The sequence below is a fragment of the Dysidea avara genome, chromosome 4 (genome assembly GCF_963678975.1).
Source record: "Dysidea avara chromosome 4, odDysAvar1.4, whole genome shotgun sequence".
NCBI lineage: Eukaryota > Metazoa > Porifera > Demospongiae > Dictyoceratida > Dysideidae > Dysidea > Dysidea avara.
This window is the reverse complement of record NC_089275.1, coordinates 33,464,428-33,479,527: the sequence shown is the minus strand read 5'-3', so window position 1 is coordinate 33,479,527 and position 15,100 is coordinate 33,464,428. Positions and strand designations below refer to the sequence as shown.

At 38.5% G+C, this 15,100-nt stretch overlaps 2 protein-coding genes across 4 annotated transcripts in view; one reads left to right on the top strand and one right to left on the bottom strand.

Moving 5' to 3' along the window:
* LOC136254748 (uncharacterized) overlaps positions 1 to 15,100 on the bottom strand; it is a 304,047-nt gene that overhangs the window by 16,221 nt on the left and 272,726 nt on the right. The gene's annotated exons all lie outside the window — the stretch shown is intronic.
* LOC136254738 (uncharacterized) overlaps positions 1 to 15,100 on the top strand; it is a 100,980-nt gene that overhangs the window by 35,526 nt on the left and 50,354 nt on the right. The window contains exons 7-8 of one of the 2 annotated variants that reach the window (XM_066047476.1): positions 1,829 to 2,095; positions 9,174 to 10,072. In XM_066047476.1, coding sequence (XP_065903548.1) covers positions 1,829 to 2,095; positions 9,174 to 10,072 — 1,166 coding nt within the window. The remainder of the gene's footprint in view (positions 1 to 1,828; positions 2,096 to 9,173; positions 10,073 to 15,100) is intronic. The other variant, XM_066047477.1, reaches the window with a different exon arrangement.

Genomic DNA, 15,100 nt, shown 5'->3' with positions numbered 1-15,100 from the left:
ATCCAATGCCGGACTGTGTCACCATGGTTTTTGGCCCTGTTTAGTACTACAGCCATAGATACTATTGAGTGTGGTACAGTAATGCTGTCTAGTAATGTTTGAGTAGAAAATTCAGGATGCCAAAACTCGGCCCAGCTCAGCCTGTTCAGTTGAGCATTTTTTTACCAAGGCAGCTGCCTTGGTTGCCTCAATGGTAGCTATGCCACTGTAGACAACAAAGACAACTTGCCAATTGACGTGGAACCTCATCAGCAATAATAGGGCAAACACCTCCACCTTTCTTAAGCAAGGCAGTTAAAGGAGCACCACACAACCATGGAGCTAAGCAGGAGGGGCCCTTACCAGATAAAAGATGGTTCATGAGGTAAGTAAGAGAGAGTAGAAAATCAGTCTGTACAGGAGTAACCATCGTAGTGCAAACCTTTTGTGGTTTGAAAGAAATCGCACTAACAGTCATGGAGTTATAACAAAAACGTCAACCATATGTAAAATGCGCACAAGCGAATTTTATTAATAAAAATGTAGTGGATGTCTGTCTGGCAGTCATGTGAATAAAAAAGAACTTGGACAAAAAAAGAGGGTCCTAAACAACAACAACAACAAAAAAAAACAGCCAAAATCCAGACCTGGAATTGAACCCGGTGCCCCCAGTGTGTGAGCCCAGGGGCATGACCGCTGTGCTACGTGGCTCCTCCATAGGCTCTACTCAACACGCCATTTATTTTAGTGCAGCTGGCCATACCTGTGGTTACGCGCACGTGTACAAAATCATTACCATATATCGCGAACCAGGGTAGCCATGTTTTGATATGCAGTATTGTCCTGTGATTGGGATAATTAATGTTAACTCGTTTACAACCGTTTAAAGGCCTTCAATCTCCTATGGAAACTAAGGGAGGTATAAAACATGACTGTTGACATTCCATTTCAAAGCATCAGAAGATTTGATTGCTTTAATTGTGTGATTCTCTTTAAATGTGTTGTTTTACACTCGGTTTCCTGCCAACAAAGATCACCCAGCATTTTATTGATTTAGTAACAGTTTTAGATACAGTGCTAGGGACAATGTTTGAAATAACAAGTTTATGCATGAAACTGAAGCTATCAGGACTCAACCCAGAATATTAAGCTGGGGGGGGGGGGGGCAAAGTAAGCTGCTTCAGATTCTAGGGGTGTCTGGGGGAATGCTCCCCCAGGAAAGTTTTGAAAATTTAGGCATAAATATAGTCAATTTTGGTGAAATTTTACTGTGATACCATTGAATATTGACCATTGGATTATACAAATTTGGGATCAATTAAACCTTTCCATTTCTCAAGGCTTTAGGTATAAGCTTAGGGGGAGCAATAGCTAACCCAGGGGGGGCCTGTTCCCCCCTCCCTGATTAACCCCTGGCTATATTAAACCATTAATCAGCAGCATTCAAGAAAGAAGGTAACTGACTGCTCTATTAGAATATCTGACTGCTCTATCAGATACAGTATCTCAAACTTTACAAAAGTGGTCCTGACCAACCACACTGGTGAAACCAGCCATGGTCAAGCAGTCATTTATTGTCAATCTGACTGTCATCAGATAAGTAAAGCAAATAGAGTTTGAAGCAGTGTTAGGTGTGGTTTGTTTATTAAAAGCAGTCACATGGTATTGCATTAATATTGTCCTTTTAACATCTTTTTAAAACTTTAAAGTATCTTTTAATATTTGTTCATGTGACCACTGTAGAAGTACTGTATACTAATCTTCTTTGCAATGTATATACATAGACTGTAATTAATACTGTACTGTAATTATATTTATACACAATTTGACTTTTAATGTGCTGTTACAGAAAACCCGATTCAGATTTTCTGCAACCACTACCAATATTTGCTAGAAGCCATGGATCCCAATAAAATATTTAAGACGATGTTTGCAAAAATGTTACTTAGTAATAGTGACCAACATATTTTGTCATTACATATCCCAATCAACTACATGAAGAATTCTTTTATATTGGAGCATATCCGAACACTTGATGTATCAAAACTGTTCATGTTCATTGAAGCCCTTCAGAAAGTTGACAGCCAAAAGCACATTTGTGACACGTTACTGAAAAGTATGTAACCATAGATAATACATGTAATAAACAATTGGCAATGCACTTACAGTAGCAACTGTTATACAATCCTCATTTTGGTTGTATTACTTTTGTGTGCATCTGTTGTCATAGATACGAATGCTCTGCTTTACCATTCCAGAAATCCAATTACTGTTGCAAGTGTAACCAATGTCATAGTGAGCTAGATTCCATTGCCAGTAACTTGGGCCTGTAATCTGGTAGGCAATGTGAGGATAGAGTCCTTAGCAATTATCATTGGTATGTGAAATTATTATGCCATATTGCTGGTAGCCAGTATAAGGGATGTAGCAGTGTATATCAGGGTCTGATACTGATATGTCTGGATTTGGGCTAATTGCCAATTTTCAGCTTCATGTGCTACGTATAGTCCCTAGGCTAGTCTAAGTTTATTTTGTGGACCAACTACTGATATATCCCTTAACAGGTTGGCTTTGTGCATTGCCACCCATTAGGGAAAGCCCTACAGTTGCACACTTTGATATCATACTTAGCTTTTTTAAGTTGCTCGGCTGTTTTGTGTCTAAGTGTATGCTGCTCTTCCCCTAGACACCTTGATAATTACCCTGGCTGTTTGTCTTTGTTTAAAAAATTAGAATTGAAGGGAACTTGTACAACATAATGTCATCATTGTGATGACACATATTAGTTTCTTGCCCAGACTGCTGCACATATCCTCAAGGTGGCCCTTATCAATACCCCAGGGCGCTTATACTTGACTAGACTAATATATCAATGTTCATGACTGTTCTATTAAAGTACAGTGTTTAATGCGATTTGGAGATGTAAGTGCCTTTTATTTTGTCTCCCAACGGAGAAGTCTGGGTTACAACACTCTGATTTTGAATTTTTGATGTGTTCATTCCTTTTCAATGGTCATATCAGTCCGCAAACAAGAGGAAAGGAGACCATTGTGTGTGTGAGTGTGTGTGTACCTACCTACGGTACCACCCATGTGTAACATCACACTTGCTCGCAAGCATGCAATTACACACAATTAGAAAGTCACTAAAAGGGGGCATGGAACCTGTTTCGATTGCGAGTCTCCATCCGTTGATTTGAGGGATGCAGACTTGCAATCAAAAAAGGTGCCACATCCACTTTTTAGCGAGTTTTTTAATCGCACAGTGCGACATTACACTTGGTGGTACCGTACCTACCTACATACCTACCTACCCATACCCACATAAGCAAAATCGTTAAATAGTAAAACCAGTTTGCTTGTAAGAAGTAAAAGCAAAATAAAATCTGTATTAAATAAACTTCCACTTTGCTCTGAGGTGGTTTCTTTTCAGCGGTCTGAAATACAAGTGTGGTGACTCTCGTCAGACTTTGTGAATTACCTTCCCTTAGATTTTACATATGTGTAACAACTAAAAAACAATGTTACGGTCCTTGGAGTAGTCTATCCCTTTGAATTGAATGGAGGTGTATCCCCTACATACACTAACAATAATAAAGAGTAGCTTTGAGGCTTTGTCAAGAAAACATGTGGGAAAATGTACAATAAATGAACTACTGTATATAAAACAGTTTAAAAGATATTTTTGTGTGTAATTTGATGTATTATTACAAGGCCAAAAAACCTATCACTTAAAATAATAACATAGTAATGCATAGTTGGTTAATCCCAGATGAGTTAGCTATTGCCTGGTTTTTAGAAGTAGCACAACATTAACTTGTTTCATTAGGTAATGGTACGTGTCGTTGTGATGTTACCTTGCTGCTGTTCTAATTGTTGATTTCAAATACTGCTGACCTACAGCACCTTCATTGGCAAGTAGTACTACAAATATTAAGATTCTAAAAGCGAAGCATTGTATTTCTGACAGTTGAAATACTGTTTACGAGGACATCACTTCAGTGGATGGTGTTTTCAGAGAACTGCTAGATTTACCAATATTCGCTGTCGAAGCTTGAGGTCACGGTCTTTGAAATATTTGTAAATACACCTATTTTTTATTTTTTGCAAGGTTGCAAGAAAACAATGATGATAACGATGACTAAAGTTTTTTATTATGAGACGCAATACCGCAATGCAAATCTATTGAGAGATGTTGCATAATCATTGCAAAACCATCCCTACACATAAATAGCTCACAGTAGTGGTCATGCATGTTAATTGTGGACATGCGCTTCGTAGTTTCTTTACTGTGCGACTTGCTACCCTGAGTTTCCTTATTATTCATGTTAACTAATTGCAGTTAGCTATTAAAGGGGCAGTACGCCAAACCATACAAGCACTGAAACTATACAACTGTGACAAGTATTTGAAGTTGTTTTTACATATTTATTGAGTGATTGTGGTTGGAAAATGAACAACAACTCTCACTTCCATACTGCCTGCTACGACTTGGAATCATCTGTTATGGAATTACATGTTTAGACTGGTTATTTATGCCAAGTAGGAGATTCTAAACATCGTGAATGCTCAAAGGTAATGCAACAACATAAAGTACTTGGAAATGTAGCCACAAGAACAGCAGTGCTAGCTCATTGTAGACCATTAATTAACTCAACAGGCTTGTTTATTACAAGTTCTTGTCAGTGCAACAATCTTGACAACATTACAAGTTTGTGCCAGCTGCTAGAGCCTAGCTGAAGCGACTGTTTGCATCATGGGGCAATGCTTTACAGAGCAGTTATTTTTGCTACCAAACAACGATGTAAACTGCAGAAGAGATACCTTACCAGAACAACAGTACAAATTTATACCATTATTATCGCCAAGAGTTAATAATAGGAGAGGAGAGTGTCTAACGCCGTATAGTCCTGTAATAGATGATTGTGCAGAAGTTAAACGGCTTCTTTTCCATGTAACATACAGACTGGCTAGTATATTTTCGCATTTAACCACAAAGGCTATCCCAGACACAAGGGCGTGCGTTCAATTCGATGTTCAAGTTCACCACGAAGAGCATCACTCTGTTGCGTATAGAAGTGAGGCTGTTAACCTCGAAGATAACTCTGGGGGAGAGCGTCTGAGAAACCAATAAACACTGAACCAAAGACGGAGTATCACTTCGAATTTTCACTGCGTCGCCATGTTACCCTACCTTTGACCATTCTTCAATTGAAGGAGCACTGTTCCCTGTACATACAGCTCAGTGTTTAGTTCAGTCTTCGAATATTCTCGAGGATTCATCACGGTGCGGCTAAACTAATTGTGGTAAGGAAACGAACAAATACTAGAAGCTTATACGTTACACAGAAAGGAAGCCGTTTAACTTCTGCGCAATCATTTATTACAGGCCTATACAGCGTTAGACACTCTCCTCACTTATTATTAACTCTTGCTATCGCTTTGTTTAGAATTATCTCATTTGAAGATCACTACAAGTTTGCCATTTTGTGGCATGATGTAATAAAACACAACAAGTTATTATATCATGAACATAATTATTTTACAAGATGTAAAATTAGTATTTGTATGGCTTGTCATACTGTCCCTTTAAAGTGGGGAATGGGACAATATGCAGTGTATACCATAGACTACACATGGTTGTTAAGCGTATATTGCCTGTTAAGTGCATGTGGTAGACTTGTGCTAGACACCTGTTTGTTAAGCACATATGGTTGAAATCGCCTCTGCCACCTTGTATTGCGTAGAATTGTTGTCAGAATAAATCAGACATGTCACAGCACACTCGATGCCTCGCCAGGCCCGGGTCTAGCAGATACTGCCGTCTGTAATAATGATAGCTGTAGCTGCTACCTGTCTTATAAGGATTTCCGTTTCCATGACTGAAGCAAACTATTAACTGGTGTTCAAATCACTTGAAAACTGTAGTGGGTACAACTAATTCCCTCCTAGCAGAAATTCCTTACCGTAATTTATAAGCGCATGCGCTTAACAAGCATAGTAAATTTCACAAATGATTCCTCTGAAAATTATAAGCGCATGCATCTAATAACCAGAGTCTACGGTATACAGTAGCAGGAAATACAAAGTGGTCAGGGATACATGTATGTAGTTACTGGAAGTGTCATTTGCTGTGAAGTTAAAGCAGCTAAAAATGAATGGTTTAATGAAATCATGCCCATGGTTACAGTGTAGTCCAGAGGTGGAATTACGTTTGCAGATAGTCGCTGATGGACTGAGAAATGTATTTTTTTAAGGTCAGGGGGATTTGACGATAAGCAGAAATGAGATACAGTAGATGCAAAGTATGAACTTTTGCTAATGACACATTGGGGTTTTCACTACTTGGGTAAACTTCAAGGTGCAGTTGTGAAAACTCACCAATCACTGATGCAATTGTTTCAGTGATGGAATGAGCAACCTCATGAGGTGCCAATGTGATCCATTGTACCATTTTCTCAGCAGCAGGTTTTTGTCTAATGTTGTGGTTTAAATACAGAATGCCAGCTCTACATTGTATATCCACTACCAAATTAATTGTGCCACTGAACATGCATGTTCCACCCATCATACATTGTTATAAATGAAAAACGGTATGAGAAGCGCCTCTGCAACCAATCCAGCCACTAGCTACTGTAATTATGTAAATGTGAAAGATTTTCATGATATATGTAGTCTGTACTCAGCAACCACTGTTATATACATGTTATCACAAATCAAAACTATGTGGTAGTGGAGAAAGAAACAGGACACAAAGGAGGACAAAGAATAGTCCATGATGTGTCTGTTGTAACTGCTGAGGTTGGCAAAAACAGGTCTTAATGTCCAGCAATGAAGAAATCAAGCCATGCATAGTCAATTTATGCTTGGCTGAAGGTACCAGTTAATCAGTTAGTTTCTGTTGAAATGGTTTAAGGTTATTCTGAATGTATCACAGATGTCAAAGCATAAATTCCAAATAACCAGCCTTACTTTAATTTCCTTCATGCCAGCTTGGTAGACAGAATTAAACCTGAGAATCTCTTCATTACAACTGTACAATAAACACTGCTTTCAACAGTTGAATTACTGTACATAAGCAGATTGGTTATCTCGGTGTAATGTCCATGTATATGGCTGTGTAACAGCAAATCATATGTACAGTACAGTCCATTTATAACTTCACACACATGTGGCATTTTTGGCGTGAGCCATGCAACGCCATGGCACTTGCCACAGAACATTGTTGCATGGCACACACCAAGTTTGCTGTGTGGCACACGCGCGTGGTGTGCCATGCATGGCCCTCACTGGCTGCAATGCATGGCTGTCAACAACACGTGTGTGCAGTTGTATAAACAAATAGATACAGGTTCGTGTACAGTACAAACAAGTAGTTACAGGTATGTGTACAGTACTTTGCTATAGGGCTGGGATGAAGCTTTGAATGTTTCATGGGTTCAAAGTTCAAGTAAACTTTGAATTTTAAAAGTATCCTTTGAAGCTTTGTAATGCACTCACAGTCTACGAAAGACTTACAAATAAACTTTGCTATTTTTTTTGCAGTCGGCTCTTAGTGATCGATCTTCGTGTGCCACACCCACTTTTGAACCATCAAAGTTTAGATTGCTACTGTAGTTGTAGCCTTAAAACAACTTATAAAGTGATAGATAATGCATGGAAACGTCCTTTAGCCATTAGTTGGTGTTTACCTGTGCATGATTGGAGTATAGTTGACACACCCATTTGCAATCGATTGATCGCATCATTCAGTACAGCTGCTATGCACTTTCCAAATTGCTTACAAACTTATTAGAAAGATAAATCTTAAGAAGGATGTGCTGAAAACCTGTAACTTGAAAGCTAATACTGAAGCTTCGAATGTTTGAACATTTTACAACTGTATTAGCTAGCAGATGTTTGAAGGTACGTAAATTTCAGTATACACTTTAGCTACAGTAAATATTGTGCATTGTATTTATTTCATTGTGTCTTACACAGGATGGCCTTCACTCACTATCAAAGTGTTCCGTGGAGGACTGGAAGGAGACTTCAATTCACCTCAGCTACAGATTCTACTGATACTCTACACCTGCATTTTTAAATACTAGTATATGTATCACCATTGCTACGTATATATATATATTACTAGTTAATACACCTGTAGAGAAAATATATGTACAGGTACAAGTAGATTCAAAACTCAAAGAAAAGTTGCACGTGAGTTAAACGGCTCAATCCGGTTCATCTTGTATGAGATCCCATGTTGGTGTGTAAAAGAGACCTGGCGTGACCTGTAAAATACAAAGTGATAGTTAATAATTGAGTTTTAATAATGCGATGCACAGTGAAGTACAGTAAGTATACATGTAGTTTGGCTTTTCATCTCATGGCCATGTGTGGAATTAGCTAATATTAGCCACCTGTGGCAATCAGAGGATTCCACACGTGGCACTGTCATGGTGTGGCAATCTTTTTCCACGTGTGGTGCCACGGCAATCTTTCGTGTGTGGCAATCTTTTTCCATGTTTTTCCTTGTGCCACGGCATGGAAATGATCAGTCCTACACTTAACTTTTGCTTTTGCCACAGGAAAAATCGTGTGGTGCCACGCCAAAAATGCCACGTGTGTGTGAAGTTATAAATAGACTGTACTGTAGCTGAAAGTTAAGCTAAATGGCAACTTTGCTTAGTTCAGATTTGTTTAGTGTCATTTGATTGTGAAACCAAAATTATCTTTATTTTATGATTTTTTTCTCATTTCATTAAGATGTTGTTTTTTTCTCTTTTAGAGGCATGAATTTTGTCCTGCAATTATAGCTTCATACAACTAATGACATTCTCTCTTTTGATATGGTGTGCATAATTAAATGATACAAAAAGTTTACTTTAATTCTTAAATCATTAGCCAATGTAAATAGCATCAGCATCTTGCACAGCCACATAAGGTGATGATCTTTTCTAATGATCCCAACTGCATAGCTTAATTACGTAAGTACCTAATTTTGCCTGCACTTGTATTGTGGATTTACGGAGTAATTTATTTGTGAATATTTTATGTAAACATGTGTTATGGATACAAAATTCTTAAGTGTACATGAGTAATCCATTTCTGTATGCTTGATTGCACTGCGTGCTGTATGCTTACACTAATTTCTCATGGGCTGCACGTTTTCTCATGATCCCTGTAATACATAGTGTTTATCTACATGTATAGATTTGAATTCCCATGGCTTCAGTGTAGTGCAGAAAGTCTCCAAATTTGTTAAACCTCAGCTGCAAGATTCTTCTGGAACCTGTTTGGTTGAATATGATGAAAAAGAATTGGAAATATTCAAAATCTCTAAGAACACAAGGAAACAATTATTACCATCTAGATGTACAATTGTGGAAAAATTTTCCCCGTCTAATCTAATTTTGCATTATTTTGATATGATTGATACTTTAACTGATTGTTTGCAGTCAGTAAATCACAAAAAAATTTTAAAGACTCTTAACAGCATCATGTGCAGTGCTATTTATGGAATTAAATATTTTTCTGCTGACGTTATCAAAAGGCTACAAGAATATTCCAACACCACTTCATTACTGAGAGTACTATTTACATACACCAACTGGTATGATCACTCCATTATTAGGGAATTGGTAAAAGCTTGTGATTGTCCCGAAGGTGTGAAGTTGTTGAATGAGTTTGACTCTCGGATTGATGATACTCAGCCCATAACAGCATATCCTATACCTGGTCCTTCTGATCTCATGGTTCCTGATGTGTCTAGTACTCACACTGTTATGGGTGTTTGGTGTGAACAACTGTTATCTTCACTGACACTGAAGCACGTTGGAGTGGTAAAGTCACTAATGATGAACAAGATCAGTATCACTAAACATGCTTGTATATTATTAGCAGTTGATGATGACAAATTTGCTATTTTTTATTGGTTAATTCCAAGAAGCATAGAGTCGTTGATCAGAAATGCAGTTGAGGGACTCTCCTCTTATTTATATGAAAATGGATTGCTTGAGGTAGTTATTTATCCTAATTTCTCCTCCTTTTCAACAAGTAAAGAAGTCAACAGTTTTCAGTTGATCCATCGAAGTGATGAGATTTCTACCAAGGTGTGTAAGTAAATGATATTTTGTTCATATAAAGTGATTGCTTTAAAGTAGTATGGTGGATCTGCCATTTGTTTAGACATTGTTTATGCATAAATACGTTTTTATTTTGTATTGTATGTGAAAACAGTAGAAGGTATGTATACCAAAAACATTCTAATAAATGTGTGATTTTTTGTTGTGTCACAACAATGAATGAATGTACCGTGGCCTGTGATGCAGCTCACTTCATTATGTGTACGGCAATAGATTTCTATATCATCTCTCTGGTAAGCAATACCCCTTGCAAGATAAGCCCTGTACTTAGTGGTAGTGCTAGTTATCATGTAATTAATGTTTGTTACCCATATGGGACTTGCAATTATCATTCACTGTCACAAAAGTAGGGTGTATTGTTAGACTGAGCATTTGGTGTATGAATACTGTATTAGAGTTTGCAAACCATACAGTACGATGGTATTGAAAAGTAAGGATGACGAAGGTGTGGACGTGGCCGCGATAAAATATCACCCTTAAATCTGCCTTGATTTCTGCTCTTGACGACGTAACAGTATGGGTTGGGTAAAATCTAGCCCAAAAGTTCCTTCAGATTGACTCAAAGCATTTCTGTCAAGATGCTAAATTTTTAATATAATTTTCTACTGACTGCCTGCTTGCCTGATGTATTCAGGCAAGCGTAGTGGAAAAGTGGCTACAGCTATGGCCCTACTTCTTCCACAGAAATGCTTCAAATTCACTGAAGATGAAACCTTTGGTATATTGATAGCCATACAACATGTGCACTAATGTCTTACTTTCACTCTTCCTTATACTGAGCAGCCATAGCACAGTACAGCTTCAATCGTTGGGCATGCACGTTTAACAATGTTATTGCACCAACATATTGGAATACACATGTGCGGGCAATTCAGTGAGCTGTTATCTGTTATAGACGAGATGTCGCCTGCCACCAGGAAATGGAATGATATGTATGCCAAAGCATATTTTGTGAGTTAGTCAGCGTGTAAGTGAATTAGTCTGGTGGCTACACCAGACATTGGTGCATATCAGTAGTTTAGGTGCAGCTGGAATGTAAGTGGACAGCCCTTGTGCTTTTAGAATATAATTATTAAATTCATGATTGCTGCAGATCATGATCTCACTCATGAATATGCTATTTACCCATGTGACTGTAGTTAGTTTTTGAATAGTGGTCATGAATTGACAAAAAAAAGTTAACCAGCAAGTATAGCAAAAAATTAGAAGGTTTAAACTAGATTAGGGACAATGTAGTACCGCTGCAATAAAAAGTACTGAAGCAAGCTGGATCAGAGTAGTACGTATTGTCCAGATACTGTAAAACAATGTAAGAATTGAATATCCCTACTGTACATTTTGATTGTAGAATCTCTGTAGCACAGTAGTGATATTCACTTCTTATTGTTTTACAGTGTCTGGACATTGCGTACTACTCCAATCCAGCTTGTGTCAGGACTTTTTATTGCAGCGGTACTACATTGTTCCTACTCTAGTTTAAAATTCCTAATTTTTGCTATACTTATTGTCTATTAATGCTTAATCCAAGTATTCTCACTAGTGTGTGTGTTCTCTATGAAGTGACTACTGTACATGCATGGAGCCATTATGTGCGTAGAAATTTTATAAGAAGCAAAGTCACGTACGTATATATCTAAATCAATTGAACCGATTGGAACTGAAAATCCACTGTAAATATTTTGTTAATTACTCTACAATATACCATCTAATCCAAGACAGCCAAGCTGTAAAAAAGTGTGCGGCCCTCAAAAAGGCTATGGCTTCACAAAATTCACCTGAATTGTCATTATTAAAATTTTTACCATTAACCTACCATCACAGCCATTTCTTGGCTGCCACCTTGGATTTCACATCTTTTTTCACCATAGCCTTTTTGAGGGCCGCACACTTTTTTTACAGCTTGGCTGTTTTGGATTAGATTTCATTTCTTTTTGTATTTGTATACCCCAAAGCCGGCCTATGGCCGGCTTTGGGACTTTTTTAACCTATCTTTTTTTTTTACTACAGGAAGAAGAAAAGATGAAGTAGATGTACTTTAAATATTTTATCAGTAAATGTACAAATTATATATAAATACATAATATTATATTGATTACAGAAATCTCCATGGTGGTTCTTTGTAACTGATCACTCTACAAGGAGACTTCTTCTAGATACTCTCTCTACAGGGTGAATTGTTTGTAGCTGAACTATCTACAAGGTAACTTCTTCTAGCTGATCTCTACAGGGTGATTTGTTTGTAGCTGAATTCTTTAGAATAGTTATAACTATTACTTAACAAAAGATAAAGTCAGTCAAATGAGCTAACCCTACCCTCTGCACAAACAAGGTCAATAGCTGCAGACTCTTTAAAGCTAAAGCGATGGTAGGAAGATCTAGAACCTCTCAAACAAGTGATGGCCGCACAAAGTAGTGAAAAACTCAGTTTACATCTTAACCAGTGCAGGGTCATGCTGTAAAACTGTCCATTTTTTTCTGACAGAAGAGTGGCTATTCTCTTGTACACTACTGTGGCCAGGGGTCCCATGCCTCCAGTACATGAAAACACTAAGGGAGAGAATGTCCCATGCTCCACCTCACGGATCCTTTCTTCATATTTCCTCTTCTTCTCTAGCTCCGCACGCCTGTAACACTGGGGTAAAGACACTGAACAGTGTATGGGAGCAAAAGGATTAAACACCTTTACATCAAAGTATGCCTTCTGACCGCGTTCCCAAAAACCATTGGCCACAACATCAAGACGGGCCCCATCCTCAACATTAGCTGATCTGTACTGAAAAGATTCTCCTGAGAGTGGCTGTAAGGATGGTTCAACTTCAACACTATGACACAGCTCAGTTAATAATCCAGCAGTAATGTCTCGAAGCTCGTTATGACGGACTATAGGGAGACCACCACAGGGACAACAAAGGGCATGCTCAACAGAGAATAGCTTGCCACACACACAATTGGAAGGCAACAGTGGTGGTCGCCAGCCATATCGAAGACACAAGGCGTCACGAAAAGCACTTTTGTGTAAACAAAAACCATGGTCAGATAAAGGTAGAGCAGTCACCCAGCTAGAGGAGCACTTTTCAGAAGATAACATGATCGATCTATGTAATGATGGTGATAGCACAGGTAGCAGAGCATCATGGGAGTTGATGATAGACTGGTGATGCGTATCCAAAATTGTTCTCCTTGCCTCAATCTGTGAAGACAACACCTCAACTGAGTAAGCATGAGACTGCTGTATAATAAGGTGAACTAGAGGAGTGGTAACCCTAACGGAAGCAGCATACTGAAATAATGAGTAATTGACAGGATCGACAACCCCCAGACCTCCCAGTCTGGTTGGCAGAGCAAACAGGTTTCGTTCAATATCACTAAACGATGGTTGACCAGTCAAGTTGGGCAAAAATCTACAACGAATGGTTTCTTCTAGGGGAGTTAAAAAAGGTTAAATATTAGGAGTGCATCTCATTAGAAAATTCCATTTGCCTATAAATCCATGTGTAAATGCAGCAAATGCAGCTTGAGGATGGGTAACAGAGATGTCTGACAGCTGCTGCAACTCTTTGATCCAAGATGTTACTTGTTTCTCTACAAAGGAGGCGACAAAGGAAGGAGAGCCTAAAGCAGCACCGAGATGACGCTTTCCATCTGATGCTATAGAGATGCCAGTCCCCTCAAAAGCAGAAGCTGCTGCATCATGCATTCCTTCCTTCACAATAATGCAAGTTTTAGAAGGATTAGGGAAATAGCCATAACCGGGACCAACAGATGTCAATTTATCCCACCAAGACCGTAGCGCTTTTACACTACCACAAGCGGTGACATCGTCGGCGTACCAAATTTGTTGAACAGAACTTCCACCCAAACAGTTGATCATTGGAATCACACCTAGTGCATACATTGGCATTGCTAGCGGGTCTCCTTGAGTGGTGCCCTCCTCAGAGTGTAGAACTGACCCTCCATTGTACAAGTTAACATTCTCCTGATACGTGTTTATTAAAATGGTAGAAAAAGGTAGCTGAATTCTGCACAGGTGATTTGTTTGCAGCTGAGCTCTTTACAGAATGGTTTCTTTGTAACTGAACTCTCTACAAGGTAACTTCTTCTAACTGATCTTTCTACAGGGCAATTTGTTTGCGGCTGAATTTTATCCAGGGTGATTTCTTTGCAGCTGAACTCTCTACATGGTGGTTTCTTTGTAGCTGAACTTTCTACAAGATAACTTCTTCTAGCTGATCTCTCTACAGAGTGATTTGTTTGTAGCTGAACGATCTACAAGGTAACTTCTTATAGCTGATCTCTCTACAGGGTGATTTGTTTGTAGCTGAACGATCTACAAGGTAACTTCTTCTAGCTGATCTTTCTACAGGGCAATTTGTTTGTAGCTGAATTTTCTACAGGGTGATTTCTTTGCAGCTGAACTCTCTACATGGTGGTTTCTTTGTAGCTGAACTCTCTACAAGGTAATTTCTTCTAGCTGATCTCTCTACAGGGAGATTTGTTTGTAGCTGAACTCTCTACATGATGGTTTCTTTGTAGCTGAACTCTCTACAAGGTAACTTCTTCTAGTTGATCTCTCTACTGGGAGATTTGTTTGTAGCTGAATTCTCTACATGGTTTTTTTTTGTAGCTGAACTCTACAAGGTGATTTCTTCTAGCAGAACTATCTCTTTCCATAGTTGCATGAACTCCCTACAAGGAAACTTCTTCTAGCTGATCTCTCTACAGGGAGATTTGTTTGTAGCTGAACTCTCTACATGATGGTTTCTTTGTAGCTGAACTCTCTACAAGGTACCTTCTTCTAGCTGATCTCTCTACAGCGAGATTTGTTTGTAGCTGAACTCTATACATGATGGTTTCTTTGTAGCTGAACTCTCTGCAAGGTAACTTCTTCTATTGATCTCTCTACAGGGCGATTTGTTTGTAGCTGAACTCTCTACATGGTGGTTTCTTTGTAGCTGAACTCTACAAGGTGATTTCTTCTAGCTGAACTATCTCTTT